Here is a 24,006-nt window from a genome sequence, read left to right as displayed (position 1 = left end):
CTACAACTTCCTGAAGGGAAGTTGTGATGAGGAGGGGTTTGGCCTCTTCTCCCAGGCCACAAACAGGACCAGAGGAAATGGCCACAAGTTGTACCAGAGGAGGTTTAGATTAGACATAGGGAAAAACTTTTTCTCTTAGAGGGTGGTCGGGCACTGGAATGGCCTGCCCAGGGAGGTGGTGGAGTCGCCGTTCAAGAAGTGTTTGGATGAGGAGCTACAAGATATGGTTTAGTAGCTTGTGGTAGCAATGGTAGTGGGAGGATGGTTGGACTAGGTGATCTTGTAGGTCCTTTCCAACCTTGTGATTCTATGATTCTATGAACAACCTTTAATATGAGTGAAATGAAGATGAAGTCACAGTACCTTTGTTTTTTTTTTCTGTTTCCTTGTTTTTTGTTTGTTTTTAAGAAGAAAAAAAAATAAAACTTCAGTGCTTCTGTTACAGGTGGAAAAAGTTCTGTTTTAACTGCGCTGATTGTTGGACTTGGAGGAAAAGCCACTGCTACTAATAGAGGTTCCTCATTAAAAATGTTTGTAAAAAGTGGAGAGACGTAAGTAAAACTTCCTTAGTTCTAAGGTGGAATATGTTGTTTCGAGACAGATTCAGGTTAGCTGCTCAGCATTCTGGTACCTTAATTCTTCTTTGCTCTCCTCCTAGGTCTAACAGATAAGAATAAGAATCCATATGCTGAAAGGGCCATATTAAACATAAATAGAAATGTACCAGTAGCATTCCATTTGCTAATGCACAGCAAAGTGTACTGCTTGAGCTTAGTTCTAATGTATTAGATGTACTTGAATATCCTATAGACAGACTGAAGAGTTTAATTCTTTCTGTCTTTCTAGTGACATGAGTGTATACACAGTGCAGAGACCTTGATACATGGGGGGATTATTTAATATGAAGGATGTGAATTAATGTCTGCTGCAAGAGTGGGAATAGTATGTTTAGGGGAACCTGAAAAAAGATGAGGTTTAAAACCTTGTGTTTACATAAAGCTGTAACTTGAAGCCCCAGACTTTCAGAAATATCTGGAGTAAAATTGTTTCAGTACCTGCCTTGTCATAGAATCATGGAATGGCCTGGGTTGAAAGGGACCACTATGATCATCAAGTTTCAACCCCCCTGCTATGTGCGGGGTTGCCAACCACCAGACCAGGCTGCCCAGAGCCACATCCAGCCTGGCCTTGAATGCCTCCAGGGATGGGGCATCCACAACCTCCTTGGGCAACCTGTTCCAGTGTGTAAACACTGTGTACACTTGTGTAGTAACATTTCAGCATTCCCATTAGAAACAGAATATCTGAATTCAGGAGAAACCATATCCCTTATTTTCCAAAAAGAAAAACAAACAACCCTTAAGTAGTGAACTATAGGTTACTTTGTTTAGGGATGGCTATACAAGCCAAGCAATTTGTAGCCTATAAGCCAGCCTGGAGATAGGAGAATAACCAAAAAGTAACTTGATAATGCAACCTAAAGATGAAGGAACTCAGGTAGGAAGAAGTGGGAGAGTCTGTGCATTTGCTTTTTGCTCATAGCTTACCTGAAGGTGCAAACAAAGCAGTGTGTAATGATCCTTCCGTCCAATTGTCTTTGATGCTGTTTTGGCTCTGATATCATCAGTGTGTTTTGTTCCAGTTTGTACTGTGAATGATTTTCAATTATAACCTGATGTGACAATTTTTGTGGAAAAAAAATATTGAGTTCCGATTTTATTTTTCTGTTTAATTTGTAATTCATTTCAGCTATCTGTGGATGCTTGTGTGTTTATTTTTGTTTTGTTTTTTTTTTCCTTTAGTTCTGCAGATATCTCAGTAACACTGCAAAACCAAGGCAGAGATGCATTTAAACCAGAACTGTACGGTGACTCTATTATTGTGAATACACACATTAACCTGGAAGGGAGCAGAACTTACAGACTGAAAAGCAAATCTGGTTGGTGATAGTTTGTTTTGCCCTCAATCTTTAAAGCTCTTTTAATGGTTTAATTACTTTAAATGCATTAATGTCAATGAAAGATTTTCTTACAAGGTCTGCATCTGTGTTGGCATGTTAGACTGCAGTATGCTGGCATGTCAATAGCAGTTATTTCTCTCTCTCACTCTTCCTCTCCCCCTTAGGCGCTATCATTTCTTCAAAGAAGGAGGAACTCTTAGGAATGCTGGATCACTTTAACATACAGGTAATTGTTAGTGTTTAGATTCTGTTTAATTTAAGACATCAGCTTGTGATGTTTCATTTTACTAAATGAGAGAAGTTTGCCTTTTCCTTGTTTTTATGATCACTTACAGTGGCAAGACAGCATTAAAATTTAATATATATTGTATGTAATATATATATTGCTGGATAAGACCTGATACCGTGCAAGTCAACATTCACTGTCATCTACAAACTTGATATATCCTGCCAGTGAAAGACCACATTGGTAGACTTCTTTCATATGCAGAGCTTTTTTTTCCCTTTTTTTTTAATCACCTGCAGATTCTTTCAGTTTTTGCTGTTACAGAAATGTCGTCTTTTTTTCCTTTTTTTTTCTGCCTAAGTGATTAATGAAAAATCAGTTACTTTATACTCGATGTACACTATTCAAAATATTCCACCTGTCAAATAATATTAACTTCTGTTACTGTGTATTGATTTTATTGTGGAAACTTGTATTAGAATGTATTGGGCAATTCCTTGAATTGAATGTAGTACTTTGGGCAGTTGATTAAAGAAGAATTGTTGCACAACATTCCCAATTCAGGACTTGTTAAGTAAATTAAGTAAATTGTTAAGTAAAACTTCCCAGAAGTCACTGATTCTTGTGAAAACAATTCCTTAGATGCCTTTATTGTGATGCCTTTATTGTGTTGCAAAGTTGTATTTGGAGTGTCTGTGTGTGTGTGTGTGTGTGTGTGTGTGTGTGTGTGTGTGTGTGTGTGTCCCTGCTTTCAGGGATGTGAGCTCCTAAGTCTTTTTTCCCTAAAATATTAATGAAGTAACATATCCAATATTACAGGTAGAAAATCCTGTGTCTGTGTTAACCCAAGAGATGAGTAAGCTCTTCTTACAGTCTAAAAATGAGGGTGACAAGTATAAGGTAAGAAAAATCATTTAACACTTTGATTAAATAATAAATGGTAACTTTCAGAATTAGTCGGTTTCAAGTAATTATTTTAAAAATACAGCCCAGTAAAACAAGCAAACAAAATATTTGAAGCCAGAATTTCAGATTTGGAGAGGCGTCACACATAAGAGGTAGGAAAAGAAAAATCAAAACATTTTCAGAAATCTAAATTTTAAATATCCAATTGGAGCAATCGTCCACTTTGCAAAAACAGTTTTTTGAATTGTTTTTTCTTCTGAGGACATTGATAAATTCATGGTTGCTTTTGTACACCGAGTTAGTTCACTGGACTAAAGTACCCCATGGGTTTTACTGTTGGTGTTATTTAACACGCACAGCAGTTGGAATGAGTCACATCAATGAGGATGTGCCTCACTGGGGAGCCTGGTCCAGTGGTTGATGACCCTGCACATAGCAGGAGGGTTGAAACCAGATGATCATTGTGGTCCTTTTCAACCCAGGCCATTCTATGATTCTGTGATTTTTCTATGATAATTATTTAAAGTTCATCTAGGTATGCTGCTGAATCTGACATCTGCATCTTTCTTGATTCCCTGTTAGTTCTTTATGAAGGCAACTCAGCTGGAACAAATGAAAGAAGATTATTCATATATCATGAAAACTAAAGAAAATACACGTCTTCAGATAGAACAAGGAGTAGAGGTATATTAAAGTTCTATTAATTGTTAGTACTGTTTTGAGCATTGAAATAATTAGTAGTAGTTACACTATTAAGCTCCACAACATATCTTTCCAATGTCTCATTGCATCGTAGCTTTATACACTCACAGTTGAACTTGTTTTTTTCTTTTTTTAAGCGTCTAAAAGAGCTTAAGCGAATTTACTGTGAAGAAAAGGAACGCTATGAAAGCATCGAGTGTGTGAATGAAATGCAAAAGCATCTTGAAGAGCTGAAACATAAAATGGCATGGGCAGTGGTAAATTTCTTGCTCAAATATTTCTTCAAATGAAATTTACTTTAAATTATTTCTGAATTGCTGCAGACATTCTGATATATGCTCATATTTAGGTGGCTGAGATGGAGAGAGAAATACAGCCGATCAGAGAAGGCATCAAAGCTGAAGAAGGAAATACTGAAAAGTTTGATCAGAAGCTGGAAGAATGTCAGGTACATGAGAGGTTTAAAACCATATGTTAATTTCTAGTTTCCTTGGCTCAGGAATAGAAATAGTATTTAAATTGGGTGCTCCTTTAGCTTTAAGATATTGAAACTGGCCATCTTGGCTTTTTACAAGATGCTGCAACCTTACAAATAGCAGTGGTTACCATTTACACAGTTATTTGGCCATCTAAAATTTCACAGTAACACTTGCATTCCAACAATTCATTGGGCAAAAATACTAAGACACTTGGTTTTCTGCTGCTCATTAGGGGTATAATGTGTGTATTGCTTTCACGCTGATAGCTTTCGTTTAGGTAAAGGTTATGTTGTCTTGACTAGGAATTTGGAATGGCTAATACTGCACATAGCAGTGAATGGCAATTTAAACTGTTTCATTGTTGAGAGTCCTTCCTTACTCAATGCCTATTTCTATAACACCAGAGTGTCGTGATTCAAAAAGACACTTGGAAACAAAACAAATTATTTGGATAGTACTTAAGTCTTCTGGAGGTAACAGGAAAGAATGATAAAACACAAACTGTCAGAGCTATGTATGAGATGTATAATTTACAGAAAATTCTATACAATGTTATTTAAAATTTTTTAGCTTCTTAAAACTCCTCCAAATTTTCTGAATTGGCACTCATTTTTCACTGAAATTTTTAGTATGAAAAAATTAAAAGTATATATTTTTGCAATTCAAGTGTTTTTACTTTATGGCCACACATATCTATCTGTGTAGTATTGAGGAAACTGTCTGGATGCTGGCCTCATCTCTTTCCATGTCAGTGTACTTGTCCTTACTGTAGGAAGAGTTTGATGTTTGAGTAAAACCTGAGTAAGAAAACAAGGTTTGATAGTTCATTGGTTTCCGGAGTGTGCTCCTATTTTCCTCTTTGCATATCTGTAGTGTCAATTACCTGTAAGACATGTCAGCAGATGGATTCTTTTCAGTGATATTTCTTCTATGGCATGAAGAGATTTTGAAGAAATTTTTTTTTTCATTTCTACACGCATATCATTCTCTTGTTGCCCTAAAGATAAAAATAAATGAAGCAGAAGAACAGTGCAAAGCAATACAAGAGAAGTTGATAACAGTAAATGGTGAAGCAGAAGCCCTGCATGCTCAGTGTATGTCTTCAAAAGCTGAAGTTCAGACAAGAAGAAAAGCAGTCAATGAAGCTGAGGTAGGCAAAGGAACTGATTGAAAACCTTAATCCTGTCTGTGCTATACCCATATGTACTTCTATGTGTCTAGGCTTGATGAATGTCACATAGCTCAGTGTAGTTCAAAATGGGTATAATTTCTGGCTTGACTTGCAAGCAGCTTCTGTTCATAGTCATAGAATTTATATCTTTACACAGGTGTTAATAAATGCATGGCTTAAGTCAGCACTAAAAAGATTCAAATGTGTGAAAAGGAAGGAATAGCAAAGTTAACCTCAAATTAAAGTTTTTTGTCAAGTGTTGATAATTGTTTGTTGTACAGATGTAGTTCAGTGTTTATTTCCCCAAAATTGTATTTCTATGTTGAAATTACTCTTCCATTAAAGAAATATCCCGTTTCCTTCACAGGTGCTTTATAATCGCGTCAGAACTGAGTTGAAACGTCTGGCAAAAGATGATGAACAACTACGTAACCGAATTGAGGAAATGAAAAAGAGGTGAATATTTGTACTGTGATGTTGTTTTGTTAATGTATAGATATGTACAGAGTGGGCTCTTCTGAGTAATGAGAAAATCTACAGTAAGAGAAAACATCTAATCTTTCACAGGCTCCACTTAAATATTTAAACATCTCTACTTCGTATAATGAGGTCTTCATTGGATGATGATGTGGCAGTTGGGCAGGAAAAAAAGGCTTTTCTTTTTCCTGATGACATTTTCTAGCTTACACAGTGTTGCAAAATAATTAATTACTAAACCAAATGTAATAGGAATGCAACTAGGGAAGAGTTATGTACGATTACAAATGGAAAATGAAATAAACCCCTGGTACCTGTTTTGTAGATCTTGTAAATGCTCTGAATCTTAAATGTAACTTCTTGATATATGGATCTTAAATATGTTGCTTGTAAATAAAGTGTGTATCACACATTATTTACATTATATACAGTTTTCAAATACTGAAGTGTGATGATTTCTTCTAGAGCTTATCAGGCTTCAGAGCCTGAAAGGCTGGAAAAACAAAGGAAAATTACACAGTTAAAGGAGAAGCTGAAGGCACTTCATGATGAAGAAATAATGATGGGCCAACAGATGGATCAGTTTCAGCAAGCTATTTATAAGCATAAAGAAGAGTTTGCTAAACTTAAGTAAGTTACAGTTTTTGAACATAACTTTTTCTTCATATTGTATGAGATCTCTTCTTAAGTACCTGCAGTTCCTTGTGTTCTCCATATATTAGGCTTCAGTTTCTGTATTCACTTCCACCACAAACTTCCTTCCTCAGTTATCATAGGACTTGCTAAACTTTTCTTTGGCAAAATATGATTGAAGCTAGAAAATTTTGGAGAGTTAACAAAATTGTACAGAATAACCATTATATTCATTGTATCTAAGTGCAAATTCATAGAAACTTTGAACCACGTGTTTTAGATGTCTGTTTACCCATGACTGAATTAGAAAAAGTGTTCCTAGGTTTTGATTTGGAAACCTGAACTTTTGTACAGCAGTTACGTGAGAGGTTTATGGTGACGTTGGTATTTATTGTTTTAAGAGATGTGGGAATTGTTGCATACTACAACTGAAGTATTATTTCAAACACCTTTTACCAATTATCAAAACAGTTCCTCTGTGCTCTTTTAAAGATCTTTAGAGAAGATGGTGAAATATGAAAATAGAAAGTTAAATTGATCTTCTATTTCTTTTGTTGTCTTTTTTTTGTCATTTCATGTTAATATTGCACATTGTTTACACAGCAATACATGCTATAAATTTTAAATTTGTTAAATGTCTTTATTTGTATTAAAAAATGATGTTAGAATACTGTCCTGCTTTTTTCTTCAATTGAGTTTTATGCCAAGCGAAATTGTACTGCTTGATATTTTTGGAAACATTTCTGTTCATCTGCTTTGATGGCATTTGTACCTTCATTTGTGGCTTCTCTTTCTACCTTTCACCGTGGTTAAGAAGAAAAGTCATGTAAAACTGTGTTGCGAAGTAGCATTTTCTTACTTGTGTGGGGTTCTTTTGGTTTTTGTTTCATGTTTTTTGAAGCTTTAAAAATAGTTGCAAGTGTGTAGCTCACTGTACATTGAAGTACTGAGGTCTTGACATGCTGTCCTATTATATTAGTACTTGAAAAATAAGATTATAACTATTTCTGTGAAATTAAGGCTGTTCCCACTGGAAAAAAAAAATCTCTTCTCTTAGGAGAGAAGACTCTGATGTGAGACAAGACTTGGATGGTAAACAGAAGCACCTGAGAGAGCTGAGAGATAGTAAAACAAATGCCTTTAAAAGATTTGGACAACATATGCCATCATTGCTTGAAGAAGTTGAAAAAGCCTATAGGCAAGGGCAATTTAAATACAAACCTGTTGGACCTTTAGGTAAGAATTACAGCTTTTCAGCTTTTTCAAGGCAATTTTGGGTCTTTTTCCTTATGGGTTTTATTGAAGAGCTGCTAACGTCAACAGAGAACTTCAGAAAAACTGTTGTTTATGAAGCTTCAGATGTATCTTTAGTCTGGGAAATACAGAGGGAAGTTCTGTGCATGGCTGCCAATGTATATTAAAAGACTATACCATAGGTAAGATTTCAGTGCAAAATAGCTGAGCTTCCTTCTGTGTTGCAAGTCTCCTCTGCATCTTGCATAGAGCTTGTGTAGAGTATTACTTCAGCAAGATGACAAGCTTTATGTCTCACATCACCCTTCTGCGCTCTAGTTGATTGTAGCTTGGTGATAGCACTGTCCTACTGTCAGACAGGTTTTTACTTAAAATATATAGTGACTGCCTTGTGGTGTGGTTATGCTAGAGATGTTTTGCATGGAGCAGCGTAGAAAAAACTTTCTTGGAAAGTTTGATTTCATTTGTGTCTGTCAGAGAGATTCAAAGTTGGGGTCTGGGGCCCCCAATACAAGAAAGACAGGGAGCTATTGGAGTGCGTTCAGATGGCCGCAAAGATGATCAGAGAGCTGGAGCACCTTCCCTATGAGGACAGGCTGAGGGAGCTGGGTTTGTTCAGCCTAGAGAAGAGAAGGCTGCGGGGTGACCTCAATGCAGCTTTCCAGTACCTAAAGGGAACCTATAAACAGGAGGGGAGCCAACTCTTTGAAAGGGTAGATAATAGCAGGACAAGGGGAAATGGTTTAAGTTGGAGGAGGGAAGACTCAGGTTGGATATCAGGGAGAAGTTCCTTACAGAGAGGGTGGTGAGGTGCTGGAACAGGCTGCCAGAGAGGTTGTGGATGCCCTGTCCCTGGAGGCGTTCAAGGCTGGGTTGGATGGGGCCCTGGGCATCCTGGTCTAGTATTAGATGTGAAGGCTGGTGGCCCTGCCTGTGGCAGGAGCGTTGGAGCTTGATGATCCTTGAGGTCCCCTCCAACCCAAGCCATTCTATGATTAAAAGCTGTGTTCTGTTTGTAAGTGGCAGTAAGGGCTTCAGTGTATTCTAGAGGTAAACGCAAAGACAGAGTGCTTAATTAATGGGAGTACCAGATGCTTACTGCAGAGTGAGGATTTGTGAACACAATACTGCCAACAGGTGATACAATGGAAATCCTTACAATAGTTTGATTTGCAGCATAGCTGTTCCTCTGCCTTCAGTCTTAAAGCATGAAATTGTTAGTAAGTGATCTTTGCCCTGATTTGCTCTTGCTTTTCTGCTATCAGAAGTGTACCATAATGGAATTAATAGTGACCTTTTGGGATTTTTGGGGGTGGGGTGGGGGGAAGTAATAGGCCTATATATGTAGGCTTCTCTAGGAAGAGATATTATCTGTGTTCTCAGGGATGGCCTGTCTGTTTTGGAGCTTTTTCTTCTTTAGTGAAATTGTGCTTTTATTTTGTTTTCTTTCTTCGTTTAATAGAGATTTATTTCAAACTCTCTAGAAAGGAAAAACAAAAAACAAAACAAAGCCTGGAGTGATAAAAATGCCTTGCTTAAATATGTTATGGACCTAAGCTAAAGCCTTGTCTTTTATGTTTGTTTAGGTGCTTTCATTCATCCAAAAGATCCTGAACTGTCCCTGGCTATTGAAGCTTGTTTAAAGACCTTAGTTCAGGCATTTTGCTGTGATAATCATAGTGATGAAAGAATTCTTCAGCAACTGATGTCAAAATATTATCCACGTGGGGCTAGACCTTCAATAATTGTAAATAAATTTCATGATAAGATTTATGATGTTAGACACAGGTAAGTTGTGATTGGAATGTTATTACATAGCTACAGTGGTTCAGATTTTTAAGAGTTAAAAGGAACTATTTGTAATACGATTTAAAGAATCTTGTGTAAGTTTTATGCATGGTTGTTTTTTGTTTTTTTTCTTTAGTGGAGTTCATCATCCAGAGTTCCCGTCAGTTCTCACAGCGTTGGAAATAGATGGTGCAGCGGTTGCTAACTGTTTGATCAATGTGAGGGGTATAGAAAAAGTCCTGCTAATTAAAGTAAGGCTCTCCACTCCCTACAGGCTTTTAAAGGAAGGCATTATCTTTTTGTATAGTAAATACAGTATCTTTTCTGCTTTTTGCTTATCACAAATATTGAAGTAGAGAATTCTTCCATCCCTGAAAGGCTGAGGGATTGGAACTAGTTGGACTTTAAGGTCCCTTCCAACCCAGCCATTCTGTGATTCTATGAAGCATAACTTCCAGACACACTGAGAGGAGGTTGAGGTCTCTGTTTGCTCACTGGACCCAAACTGCAACAATTATCAGTGTTTTAATGCAGTACACAGACATGTGCATTTCTGCTGGAAGGCTTCCCATAAAGACCCTCATGACACTTAATATGCTGTCAGTATTCCACTTTAAACACCATTTTCTGCTTAGAGTAAACTGACAATGACCATCATGGCCCTAAATATAGGCCTTGTTTAAGAATCAGTAAGAGTAGAGCTTTTATCTTGTTATTTCCTCACTCTCTTCCTTCAGTGTCTTGCCACACCACTGTGTTTAGAGGTCTTGACTTCCCTTTCTAGTGGGGAGATCACTTCTGGTCAGGCAGAAAATCATACTGATTTCTGCTGTGTGGCTGCTTCGGGTGTTATTGGCCAACAGCTCTGGGTATTCCTTGGCATTTTTTTCTACAGAGTTCTCCCTGTTTCTTTCCAGGATTGTCCCAGTTTATTCTGAGAACATACATCACCTTTCTGGGCCCATATTTTATCTGTTTTTTCAGTCTAGAATGTGTGCCTGTGATCAGCCTCCTCATTGCTGTCTCTTTACTAATTGTCGGATTAAGGATGTGTCAGTTTTCTGTAGTCTGTGTGTTACCAAAACTTGTAGTCACCCCTTCCACTTGAACCCAACAAGTAGCAGGCTTGTGCTTGAGAATTCAAAATCTTTTTTTTTTTTTTTTGGACATTCACCCACCCACATCTATGTGAAATTATTTTCCGTCTGGTTGTGTTTCCATCTGGTCCTTTTAAGACCTAACTGAACAGCTTCAACTGAATCTGAAAAAAAGTTGAAAAAGTGTGGTGTAGAGGAAGTAATACTTCAGAATGGATGAGTGTATAAATATTAATTTCCTCAGACAAAGACACTTGTGACCACTTAATCTGATACTGGCAATTGTTTTTACCAGCAGATTTCCCAATCTGTAATTTAATTTTGTTTCATGTACTTAGCAGATCTCTTTGAAACATTATTTCCTCTGTGTGTATTCCACTTCTGATAATTAAATATACTTAGTGTGTAGTGACCTTTTGGTTATTGATTTTTTTTTTTTAATTATTTTTTTTCCCATGGCAAATTACAAGGAACCAATCAGACTACATAATTTACAATTTAGAAACTGGCAGCTAAACTAAGTGGATTGGTTTTTGAGAACGTGAATGTCTTACTCAGTGGAGAAAAGCAGATTGTAGACATTACAGACTTTTCAAATTATTCTTCAATTTCTGTGTTTCTTCTTTCTCGTTAGGAGTGAGAACTGCTAGATCTGTTTTAAATTTATTTCTGTAATTGTGGTGAATTTTCTATAGGTATGATGAGGCAATTTTGTTTTTCAGAGTAGCTATAAAGCTCGTGAAGTAATGCAGTCTAACAATCCTCCAAAAAATTGTAGAGAAGCTTTCACTGCTGAAGGTGATCAAGTGTTTAACAGACGATATTATTCTTCTGATTACCTCAGACCCAAGTATCTAAGCAAAGATGTTGAAGCAGAAATAAGGTTAGCAACTCGCAATGTTGTTTTTGTGTTTAAAAAAACCATACATGTATTTATTGATACGACTAATGAAATTGTGTATTTGTCTGTTTGGATGTATGTGCATCAGAGATACCCACCCTCCACCACTCTCCTTTCTCTCCTACTCACTCTGAGATTTATATATCCTTTTTGAGAACTGAGAATTCTGGAAAACTTCTCTCAATGCCTTTTACTGTTAAAAAAGTCAGTATTTTATCTTTGAAATCTGGTTGGATTTTTAAAATCTTGAATTCTCACCCAGCAAACTGGGGACACTGAAATACCAACTGTAACCCAAAGTGATGAAACATTCATCAGGAATGGTGTATATGAAATGTATTAAATTCTGATTCTGGGATGAGACATGATCAGTCCAATCCATTTAATGCATCCTTAACAAAAGTTAAGAAGTTGATTAAACACTTAAACAAAAAGATTGTGGGTGTTTTTTGTTTGTTTGTTTGAACTGTCATATTAGTAAAATTTTGCCTTCCTTTTCTCGGGATCAAGGACTCTAGCAGAGCTTAATCATCAATAAATAATAAGTAAAATATATAGGTTTTATTTTACTTTTCAGATAGGTTTACCACATGCTGAAAGAACTCATGGAAGACTCTGAACTTTTTAATAGAAAGAAAAGTATGGGAATGCATGGAATACTTTTTCATATTATTTTCTCTGTGGTTGGGAGCAGGTTTTTCCTAGTCAAAGCATTTGTTTCCTCTCAAGATGCATTGATATTCTTATAAGTAATTCTGCAGTTTAGTTCAGGTATTTGGCCTTTTTGCTACAGTTGCTAACAAAGGTTACCAGTGATTCAAATTACATCAATGCTTTGTTCACCTGGGACTAAACAACCATTATCTGGTAGTTATCAAGTGTGAGCTCTACTGTAGAGCTTTGGTATTTCTTTACTGATTAGTAAAACCATCCAATGATAACAAACCTAAGATATTTTTTGTGCTTTTATATGATTTGCTTTGTCACACATTTATTTGTGTTTGTGTGTGTTTATAATAATATCCCAATATCGCATTTTTTTAAAAGTCTCTTGGAGAATGAAGTTGCAAGCCGGAAAGCACAGTTGGCGGCATCTCAGCAACGTTTGTCTTCCACTGAAAATGAAATTAAGCAGAATGAAAGTCATCTTCATCATCATCGACAACACCAAAAAGAACTACAGGTAAAAATAGGCATAACGTTCCTTTTTAGATCATAGAATCACAGAATTGCTAAGGTTGGAAAAGACCCACAGGATCATCCAGTCCAACCATTCGCCCTTCATCAATGGTTCCCGCTAAACCATGTCCCTCAACACAACATCCAAACGCTCTTTGAACACCACCAGGGTCGGTGACTCCACCACCTCTCTGGGCAGCCCATTCCAGTGCCCGACCACCCTTTCAGAGAAGTAGTATTTCCTAACGTCCAGCCTGGAAATACTACTTCTCTGAAAGATGCTGGTCAGTCTTTTCCTGTTTCACTTTGACTTCTATAACATATTTGGAGCAGATGATAATTTTGAGTATTTATGCATACCCTTGCTTTAGCATTTGTGTAAAAACGCAGAAGATTTTATCTGCTAGCATTTATAGTATACTTTCGTCATTTAGGACAGAATGATGGAACTTTTGGCAATATTGCTGTTGTTCTTTATGATGTTCTTGTTTCATTTTGTTTTCTCACTGTTGTGCTAAATTTCATAAATAAAATCTCTACTGCTATTTTGGGACAAAAGTGGGAAATTGTTGCAGTTCTTAATAGAGGTTTCTTTCTGCTATGTTCCCCTTCTGTATTTCTGTTGAGCGTTGCCTTTTCATTCCCACAGTATTCCTTCTCTTCATACTTTCCATTTATATTCTTTATCTATTTTAGTATGTTGAATATTCCACACTTTTAAGTTTTGTTTAATTTGTCTTTTTTATTAAACCATTTTACAATCATTAGTACTTATTTCCTGCAAGACTTCCTATGCTAGTGGGTATGATAGATATTTATGGTGACTAATGGTGTTACTGTTAGGAAATATGATATATACCATATATTCAGTAAATCACAAATAAGAACCAGCACACAAATGGCACATGAATTTGTATTAAATGAATGTAAAATATTTTTAATTGAAATTTCATGCTGAATGGAAATGTGGTTATAATTTAATGATATAAAGTGCTTATTATTTTCACATTAAGTTCTGCCTTACAGAAATGAATTCCATAGGTAAGCAGGAAGAATCCTCTCTCTCATAGCCACTGATGAAGCTGTAAGTTGAAATATATTACTTACTATGTTGATTTCAATGAATAAACATCCTCTCTTTTTTATAATATTTTTTTTCTAGATAAAAATACGAAGAACAGCTGCAGAAATAGCAGATCTTGAGAATGTCGATGAAATCCAGTATATGGACATCCGTGTATTAGTAAGAAAAGATTATCCAATTTTATCTAATAAGGATGTGGGAAAATATCCTTGAATGTTGACAATGATTGAAAATTAGAAACAAGCAGATAACCTAGATAGCCTAGATTATCATTCAGGGTGCAAGTTGGATAAATAGCAAAAAATTGTATACTTTACAGAAAGTCTACAATTATGTCAATGGTATTATTTCATTTATGATGGGTGTTTATCTTGTGAGGGTTTTTTTTTCTACCTTTCCTCCTCTCTTCTTCAAATGAGTGGTGCACTGTGGGTGCATGGAAGGCAATGTGGTGGAGTAAAGAGATATTCTATGAGTTTTCATTGGTTATTTCAAGTAATAAAGTGCCATAAAACTTTAGCTGGGGAGAAGCAGTGAATGTAGGTTTGGAGGTCAGAAGCGGCATCACCAAAGCATAGATAAAGGACGCTCTGGTCCATAATATGAAGAAAGGTTAAGGGAACTGGGCTTGTTTAGCTTCGAGAAGAGAAGGCTCCAGGGAGACCTCGTTGTGTACTTCCAGTACTTGAAGGGAGCATATAAACAGGAAGGGGAACAGCTGTTGACGAGGGTAGATAATAATGGGACAGGGGGTCATGGTTTTAAACTAAGATAGGGGAGGTTTAGGCTAGATCCTAGGTGGAAGTTTTTCTCCCAGAGGGTGGTGACGCACTGGAACAGGTTGCCCAAGGAGGTTGTGGATGCCCCATCCCTGGAGGCATTCAAGGCCAGGCTGGATGTGGCTCTGGGCAGCCTGGTCTGGTGGTTGGCGACCCTGCACATAGCAGGGGGGGTTGAAACGTGATGATCATTATGGTCCTTTTCAACCCAGGCCATTCTATGATTCTATGATAATTTGTCACCACGTTGCCTCTCCGCCCTGAATCCATAGTTTCTTGTTTTGTTATCAATTTACCATGGAGTTCTAAGTTTGATGTACAAATATGGACTTAAGGAAGGATCATACCACTATGGTTTGTTCAAAGTACTTGTCCTTGTATTCTTATAGTGTACGATTAGTACTTTAAAATGAGGATATAAATGTCTGTGATTTATTCATTAGTAGTTATATTGTTTTAAGCGGAATAAGCTAACGTCTAGGTGATGAAAATCTAAATACTGAGATTCGGGCTGATAAATGTTGTTAATTATTTTACCTACAAATGTTTTGGTTGAATTCCAGCTCTGTATTAGTTTCCCACTATTTTATCTCGGATCAGTGAGAGGATGAATTGCTTATCTTCATACTTTATCAGTAGGCTATCTGTGCAAATGTGAGTAAAAATTTCAAAGCATACTCAGCAAGTAAAGAATCAGTAAATACGGATTCTGCGAGCTCCTTTAGGGTTTCTTTGTTTCAGACAGTCAAGGTGTAGAAAAATTGCATGTTCTTTATCCTTCTAGTGAAAAAGAAAATATTCAGTTTCCTCTTTGTAGGAAAATGTCTTTGTAATTTTTGTATGTGCAAAAAATTATTGGACACTTTTTTCAACAACAAAAATTGTTACTGTTGTCCTCTGGTATTTATGTATTCATTTCTCATTAGTCATTTCTAGGATATTTATTGTTGTTTTTTTTTTCCTGCATTTCCTTATCACTACTCTGTATTATTAGCTGTTATTTCATTTGATATTTGTCTGTCATTTTTACCTTGCTTTCACAATTGTCTGATTGTGGAGAAGCATCTTAGTATAACACTAGGTTCCATCTAAATCTTTTTCCTAATGTTTGTCTTTTTAAAACAGGAAGTATGTATGGTGATAATCAGTTATTAATGGTATAATTGTCTCAGGAACAGTGACAGCACAGTTACTCGTCCTGTATTCCTGTAAAAAATGAGGTAAAGTATTGTGCCAATGTGCATCTTCCTTTTCTTCTTTATTTTAATACATTTTGACAGGAAGACGTGGCTGAAGAAAACAAAAAAAAGATGGAAACTGTAAAACAAGAAATGCAGGAAGAAAGCAGAAAAATGGAAGAACTGAATGAGATACTTCGGGCAGCTGAGAAAAGATTTGAAGAAATTAAAGAGAAAATGAGTCAAGTAGAAGATATCACTAATCCAATTAAGGTAGCAACACCTCTATATTTTGTTTTTTGGTTAAATGGAAGCAGGATGTCCTTCCTGATAGATTTAAGGCCTACCTGAGAAAATAGATCATCTGTTGTTTTGACTTGTTTCTGCCAAGGCCTGGCTAAGAATATTCATATCTGGTCAGTTTTCAAAATAGTATTTGGAGTTCTGTATGAAATGGTTGTTATTCTGTAGAGCTACACAATCACAGAAGGTACCATTACATGGTTTTGAATAATCAAGATTAGAGAACATACTTGGAAATTGTAGAAAATTAATACAACTTAAGATAAATGGTGAACTTAAGACAAATGCAAAATTTGGTGTTGGCAGATGGAATCTTGGCAATCTGATACTACAAGAATTAATGGTTTAAAATTGGAATAACAGAGTTCAGCATATAAAAAGTGTTCTAAACCTGGGAAAGAAAGGAATGAGTAGAAACTCAGAATTATCACTGCAGAAATCTCTTATGTGCCTCACATAAACTGTGTATTGATATGTAGTCAGTCTGAATTAGGAAAGCAAAAGTAAACAAGAAGAGGAAGGAGACAGGTAAGGAAAATTACTGATAAATATATTAACTACAGTGTATCTGTTGTGGAAATTCTTAAACAATCAGCATATATCAAGCTATAGCTTTAAGGTATGATTACAAAAATGTAAGAGCATCTGTTATTATTGATGATAGTTGGTTTATTTTCACTTGTTTTAGCTTTCTTGATTCTTTTTGTTGTTGTTGCTGTTTTTTTTTTTTTTAAGATAAACCATGTACTAATTAACAGGGATGAGGAATGAAATTGCCTTTTAATTTATATGTCATTCTTGATAACTCTATCTGCAAAGTGTCTCTGAAAAGACATGAAGTCAATTTCACTGCATCAATGTGTGATATGGAAGTTGTCATAATCTATGTTATCTAAGTTGCTCCAGAAGTAATGCTTCCTATTTATTTCCATGGAAACCAAAACAGATACAAAGAGCGCAGTAACACTATTTGAGTGTTACTTCACTCAAATTCTCAGCTGTAAAACACTATTTTCCACCATAGCCACCTCCATTAGCTATGCATTTTTGCCAGCTGTGAACAAGGGTGCATGCCATGCCTATTAAAATCTGCATGGCTGTCTGGTAGGTGGTTTGTCTTTGATGTCACTGTTGCAACACAACACCCACTGCCTCACTGTGTTCACCTCCACTGTTTTGTCTCCAGCGTTCAGCAAGCACTGATGAATGTCAGTGGGTGCCATTTTTTCCACATGGATGAATTCAGTGACATACCTTTGCTTGATACATGCTTCTGTATCAGACACCATTTTATCAGTGTGCCCCTCTGCTGCCATCTGTCACACAGCAACAAAATGTAACAGAATATTAACAGGAAGGTTCAGTGTTTACTGCCATCCCACCAACATAATAAAATTGGAGGCATTACTTTTGTAGCAGCTGTCATACACTTTAGTTAGGGTGGAACACAACTTTCATCAGAAAGTTCTAGTTAGAATGGAGTACACACAGTAACTGTGTTCTGGGGGGGAGGGGGGGGGGTTGTAGCCATCAAGGTTCAATTCCATTGTGGTTTAGCTCTGGTAAGCATCTCAGCAACTTGCTGCTTCTCACTCACTCCCCCAAGGTTGGGATGAGGAAGAGAATCAGAGGAAGAGTAAAAGTGAGAAATCTTGTGGATTGAGAGTGAGACAGGGTATTAGGTAGATCACAAATTGCGTATACAAGCAAAATAAAAACAGGAATTCATTAGCTTCCAGCTGGCAGGTGTTCAGCCACTTCCAGGAAACCAGGTCTCCATCATGCATAGTGGTTTCTTTGGAAGACACACACCATTACTCCGTGTCCTCCCTTCTCATCCTTTTTCCCCAGCCTTTATTGTTGAGCATGATGTCGTATGTTTGGAAAGTTCCTTTGGTCCATTTGGGTCAGTGGTTCTGGTTTTGTTCTCTTCTGGCATCTTGTGTACTCCCACCCTTCTTGCTGTCAGAGTAGTGTGAAAGGCTGAAAATACCTCAGCATTATGTAAGTGCTGTTCAGCAATAATACAAAGATCATCTAGTTTACATGGGTTTACTTGGCAAGGTTTTTGTAGTAGGAGAGTTGCAGGAGTGGCCTCTGTGAGCAGAGCTCAGCAGCTGCCCTATATCATATCAGAGCCAACTCCAGCTGCTCTGAAAGGCAGCAGCTGCTGGGCAGAGCTGAGCTATGAATTCCCCAACCTCCATTCCCCATTCACCTATAGCTCTCAGGTGGAGAAAGTAGGAGTAGAGAGTGAAAGAGCAAGTTGAGTCTGGAGAGAAGTGACAGGTAGATGTTCTTAGTTTTTTTTCTTGTTTCTCACTGGTCTACTCTGTTGTTAATTGACAGTAAATTAATCTTTCCTGAGATGAATCGGTTTTACCCATGAAGGTGACTGGTAAATGATCTCCTTGTCTTTATCTTGACCCATGGGTCTTTTTCAGTGTACGTGTTCTTTTGTCCTGTTTAAGGAGGGGCAGTGAAGGGAGCAGCTCGGTAGGTAACTGGCAGATGGTCAGGGTTAGCCACATGTAACTAAAATTCTGGTGTGTAATCAAAACTGTTTTGGTCACCCATATAAAACTTAGCACTGTAAGAGCTAAGAAAAAATTGCCTCAGCCAAAAAACAGTACAGATTCCTAAAATTGTTATGTTCTTGTCAGTTGCTGTTAAAGCTCCTGGACCTTGGATTCAGTAGGACCATTCCTTCTAAAATCTATTTTTCAAAACAACATGATTACATTTGAAAAGCGTGTACATATTAAAGAGGTGCTTAGGCATCTGCCTCATACAGTTTACTTTTCACATCTTGACTTCCTCAAAATAGGATGAATTGGACAAAGCAGACTCAGAAGTGGAAAACAGAAGACGTCGTTTGCAGTACTATGAAGACAAAAAGAAAGAACATTTGACTTGCATAAAAAAACATAAAGAATTACTAGCTGCCAAAGAGAAAGAATTGGAGGTAATAAATCATTCTACTTTTATAGCATACAGATGATGGTTAATACTTGGTAAGCTGAAAATTTTCTTAATTATGTTCTAAGCTATTTGCGTGTAGATCAAGTAGACTTTGTGTAAATGAATCAAGGCATCTCTGTCTGGCAGAGCACCATGTCAGTCTTGATAAGTTAATGGTTATCCATCAGGACTTACTCTTCTGCACACGTGCAAATGCCTTCACCCAGAAATACGTATTTAAAGTTAATCTGAATAGTACTGTTCTGCTTTCTGGAGCCAGATTTTTCTCCTGTGCAGATTTTATACCTGACCTCTCAGTGACTGAATTTGTTAAGCTTTACAGACTAACTGTAACATCCTTTATGGAAGCATTTAGAAGATTAAGTCCTATTGAAGTATGGTGCATTTAGTTGCTCATTTATCTATATTAGATAAATAATGGTGAATGCATTAAAATTGCCAGATATCATTGTTAGTACTGAAATAACTACCTATTCAGAAATGTTGTTAGTAAAATTGTTGATGGTAACAATAACTTTGTTTTAATAAGTGTACATAAAGAATATTACAAAAACTTTGGTTTTGCTTGGAAGCCTTGCCTTTTCCATAGCGCACAATATTTGTAGCAAAGACTAAAAGACATGTTGAAGATGTCTGTTATTTGTCAACAGCTAATTGAATTTCAAATGTTTCTGTAGGAAAAAACTGCACAGGCTAGGCAAATCTACTCAGAGCGCATAGAAGTCAGCCGTACTGTGAAGAGTCTTGATGCAGAAATGAATCGCTTGAGAGAGAGGATAAAGACAGAAAAAAGTCACCGTGGAAACACAGAAGAAATAATACAGTAAGTCATTATTAATGTTTGTCTAGTTCGGGTAAGATGGAAGAGAGAGAGGAAACACCAGTTTTCTTAGAGGGCATTCATGCATTTTTCATACTTAAGCAACAGGTGTATGCATAGAAGCATACTGTATTGATTGCTCAGTCAACCAGTACTGAATGGTTTTAGGAGAGTTGAACCTCGACTGTAGGTAGGTTTTACACAGGGTTGATACTCTGAAATTACCAATAATTAAATGCTTGCACTTAAGTATTTAGAGGTACCCCAGCTATGACTAGTTATGACTAGATCAAAACTCACTCTTGTTCTGGGATGCACAGAGCATTAAGCATTCTTCTAGTTGGAATAACTAATATAGAAGTTAGCTACTTGAGATTCGGACTGCAGTGTATTTCACTTGGCTATTCTTGCACATGGGAAGCTCAATCATTACTTCTCTTTGGTACAAGAGATTCTGTTTAACAGAAAAACAAATAGAAGTAAAACTTAATTATTTGTTCTCATTGGTGAAGGATGGATTACCTGACATGTTGAAATGCTTTTAGCTTTAATATAGAGCCTTACAATACAATTTCTGTTTGAATATTTTAATTATTAAATTGATTTTCAGTATTTACAGTAATTGCTTGGTTTTAGTCTAGTACTTGTTAATGCTAAACTTTCTGTTAATTAAAACAGGCGATTTCTTGATGCAAAGGAAAGATATGAAGATGCAAACAGCAAAGTAAATAACTTAAAGAAATTTATTAGGGTGCTGGAAGAAATAATGACACAGAGATTCAACATATATCGTCGGTTCTTAAGGTACGGCCATTTCACTGTAATTTCAATTTTCAGGTAACTAGGATGTAGATATAAGTATTTATTAAACAACATATAAAAAAGAAAATATTCCACACACACTGACATTATACTTGATTATAATTTGAATGTTCATCATAAAAAGTTGTTTCTGCCGCTCTTCAGATCTGTTAGTTGAGGAGTGTGGTTCAGTGGTGTTCTTTGGCCAACAAAGTATACTGATGGTATGTAATTGGTGCCTGTGCTTCAGAGGGTGAATTACAGAGCAGGCTTATGAGAATTAGATATTTTTATGGTGATATAGCTTTCTTAGAGTTAAATCTGTTTCAAAGCGTAAAATGAAAATGTACAGTGCTGAAGTTATAGATTCTTAATGTTGGAAATTTTTAAGAATGAGTAGGACTGATGTTGTCACACATACTCTAAGTGTATTTGACATTCATTTTGACAGTGCTTTTCTTTGGATTTTTTTCAACACACTTGAAAGTAAATATGTTTGCTGTAAATAAGCCAGCAGGTATTAGACAGTTTGCATAAGCTGTAGTGGGTGCTCCAACATACTTGACAGATCATACAGACTATGATACTGGACAGAACTTGGACAAAACTGATGTTTTTTGTTGTTGTTTTTAAATTTCATGGTACTTCTGAAGTGAGGCAGTGCACAGCTGTTGAGTCCCTACAGAGTTCTAGTGATTAGTGTCTCAGTACAGCTACTAGCCATGTTCCTCTACTTTCCTTTTGTCTTGCATAGTTTTCTAACCCAATCTTGTTCCCAGATCCATGCCTTACAGTTTAGAGGCCACCTGGTCAGGCAGTTGGAAAAAGTGTCATCAGTTGCCTCAACTGCTCCTCATAAGACTTGTACTCCAGAACTCCAGAAAGATGTGTGCCTTTCTCTGGACAAGTTCCAGGGCTCAATGTCCTTCTTGTAGTGAGGGTCCCAAAACCAAACACAGTACTCAGAGTGCGGCCTCACCAGGGCTGAGTACAGAGGGTCGATCACCCCCCTGCTCCTGCTGGCAACACTATTGCTGATACAAGCCAGGATGCCTTTGGCTTTCTTGGCCATGTGGGAACACTGCTGGCTCATGTTCAGCCAAGTGTTGACCAATACCGCCAGGTCTGTTTCCTTTACACAGTCTTCCAGCCACTCTGCCTCAGGCCTGTAGCGTTGCCTGGGGTTGTTGTGGCCAAAGTGCAGGGCCCAGCACTTGGCCTTGTGGAACTTCATCCCATTGGCCTCAGCCCGGCTATCCAGCCTGTCCAGATCCCTCAGTAGGGCCTTCCTACCCTCAGATAGATGGACGCTTCCTGCTAATTGGGTGTCATCTGCAAACTTCCTGAGGGTGCACTCAATGTCCTCATCTGGATCATCAATAAAGATACTGAGCAGGACAGGCCCCAGTACCAACCCCTGGGGAACACCACTCATGACTGGTTGCCAGCTAGATCTAACTCCATTCAACATCACCCTCTGAGCCTGGCCCTTCAGCCAGTTCCTTACCCAGCTGGTCTCATTCTGTCCCCTCCCAGCATCTTGTGCTCTCCTTGCTGGCTGGGCAGTACAAGAAGCTGAGAGAATTTAAACATCCTTGACTCCATACAGTACTGCTCATTGACATCTATCATTATCATTGACATTGTTTTTCTCATAAAACCAAAACATAGCATCATACTAAATGCTGTGAAGAACAACAACTCTGGCCCAACTGAAACTAAGACATAGACCAACCACTTTTTCTCTGCTCTGTACTGAAAAGCTTTCAATATGTTTATTCAGATTCTGCAGTTGAACAGCTTTCTTTCTTAGTGTCTACACAAGGCACCCCTCCCTTGTTCTTTTAGTCCCTGAGCATCCTGTACTTCTTCCTGTGACTTCTTGGGAATGTCACTTCAGAAAGACTATTTCCTGTCCTTTTACCAATGCAATCTTGTATCATTTATCATTCTTTTCAGCAGAAATGGGGGAATATTTGTGTTGGCTTTGTCCTCCTCAGTCTGGGATTTGGAAGGGGTGCCAGTACAGTCCTGACAGATAGTAATGTTCAGGAGAATCGTACCCTTTGCAGTGAAAGCAGAGAATTTCTAGTCCATAAGAGGTACCTTCAAGATCTGGTACTTGCCTTTTGGTGCCTATACATTTCAAACTAAACCTTGTTCCTAGCACCCAAGTTTGGAGTCCCACCCTAATGTGTGTTAAAGAACCATAGTTCTTCTTGAAGGAACTGCGTTGTATTGTCTACTTGGGCATTGTACACCAGAACTGGGGAAAGGAGGGAGTGCAGGTAGGGAAACAGTGCTGTTGGATTTCTGGAATCTAGTGGAGTCCTTGTAAATTCTTTGTTGTCCTGATCATGCAGTACTAATACTGGATAGGGAATTAGCAGAATATAATCCTTTTTCTGTTAGAGCTGTGGAAGAAGCATGTGAAAAGTCTATTAAAGCAGATGTTAAACTTACAGAAAGTACAAAGCTAGTACTTCTGGATTTCTTTGCTTGTTACTTTGTGTCTGTGAGTCTCTCCAATATGTCCAATGTCTAAAGTGAGCTGCGTGAGAGTGTATTTGATCTAGGAAAACTGTATTAATAGAGTAGGAGCATTTGAGATTCTGATGTGAAGCTGCTGATTTATATAAAAGAATAATGAAATCTGTTGTTGCTTTTTCAAGTATTTTAAAATGTACTGACCTGATGTTTGTATGATTGAATTGATTTAAGGCTCCTTTCCTTACGATGCAAACTGTACTTTGACCACTTACTGCGCATTCGAGGCTGCAGTGGAAGAATACTTTTTGATCACAAAAATGAGACACTTTTGATAACAGTAAGTTATTTTATATTACTTCAAGTGTGATAATATGTGTTAAAATCGTTCTTTTTCTTAATATTAGGAGTTCACTTGTCAGTCATCTGAGTTAGTCTTTCAAAATTATTCATCCCTGTATCATTGATAGGAAGCTTTGCTGTATCTGTGTGAATGTTTAATGGCTATTTCCTTTAAAAGGCCGATAGCTCCCAATATTACATGTTTTCTATGTATTCTGTAAGTGTGTATCTCTTAGCATGCCCCCCCCAAAAGTCTTAGTCATGGAGCATTTTTTTTTTCTGTGGGAGACTTCAGTTCTAGGAATTGAGGGGAAAATGTGTAGCAATGGCATAAATAGTTGTTGACATTGTCCCCATTAAACAGGTGAAGGACAGGTATCCAGAACACTCAAACTGTATCCATAAGTTGTCAAATCATTGTGTAACTTTATCAGTTAACTTTTCTGGTTTTAGCTGA

General features: G+C 37.2%; 1 protein-coding gene across 2 annotated transcripts in view; it reads left to right on the top strand.

Annotated features, from left to right (window-relative positions):
- The window catches only part of SMC6 (structural maintenance of chromosomes 6), a 34,520-nt gene that overhangs the window by 6,039 nt on the left and 4,475 nt on the right, over positions 1–24,006 (top strand). For both annotated transcript variants that reach the window (NM_001321614.2, XM_040697207.2), the window contains exons 5-25: positions 446–551; positions 1,803–1,939; positions 2,125–2,186; positions 3,006–3,086; positions 3,675–3,776; positions 3,932–4,051; positions 4,144–4,242; positions 5,277–5,423; positions 5,812–5,900; positions 6,387–6,551; positions 7,612–7,790; positions 9,395–9,596; positions 9,733–9,847; positions 11,416–11,576; positions 12,642–12,777; positions 13,936–14,016; positions 15,917–16,087; positions 18,945–19,082; positions 19,777–19,922; positions 20,598–20,723; positions 23,442–23,547. In NM_001321614.2, coding sequence (NP_001308543.1) covers positions 446–551; positions 1,803–1,939; positions 2,125–2,186; positions 3,006–3,086; positions 3,675–3,776; positions 3,932–4,051; positions 4,144–4,242; positions 5,277–5,423; positions 5,812–5,900; positions 6,387–6,551; positions 7,612–7,790; positions 9,395–9,596; positions 9,733–9,847; positions 11,416–11,576; positions 12,642–12,777; positions 13,936–14,016; positions 15,917–16,087; positions 18,945–19,082; positions 19,777–19,922; positions 20,598–20,723; positions 23,442–23,547 — 2,669 coding nt within the window. The remainder of the gene's footprint in view (positions 1–445; positions 552–1,802; positions 1,940–2,124; positions 2,187–3,005; positions 3,087–3,674; positions 3,777–3,931; positions 4,052–4,143; positions 4,243–5,276; positions 5,424–5,811; positions 5,901–6,386; positions 6,552–7,611; positions 7,791–9,394; positions 9,597–9,732; positions 9,848–11,415; positions 11,577–12,641; positions 12,778–13,935; positions 14,017–15,916; positions 16,088–18,944; positions 19,083–19,776; positions 19,923–20,597; positions 20,724–23,441; positions 23,548–24,006) is intronic.

The sequence above is a fragment of the Gallus gallus genome, chromosome 3, assembly GCF_016699485.2.
Source record: "Gallus gallus isolate bGalGal1 chromosome 3, bGalGal1.mat.broiler.GRCg7b, whole genome shotgun sequence".
Lineage (NCBI taxonomy): Eukaryota > Metazoa > Chordata > Aves > Galliformes > Phasianidae > Gallus > Gallus gallus.
This window is presented reverse-complemented; position numbering and strand designations above follow the sequence as displayed.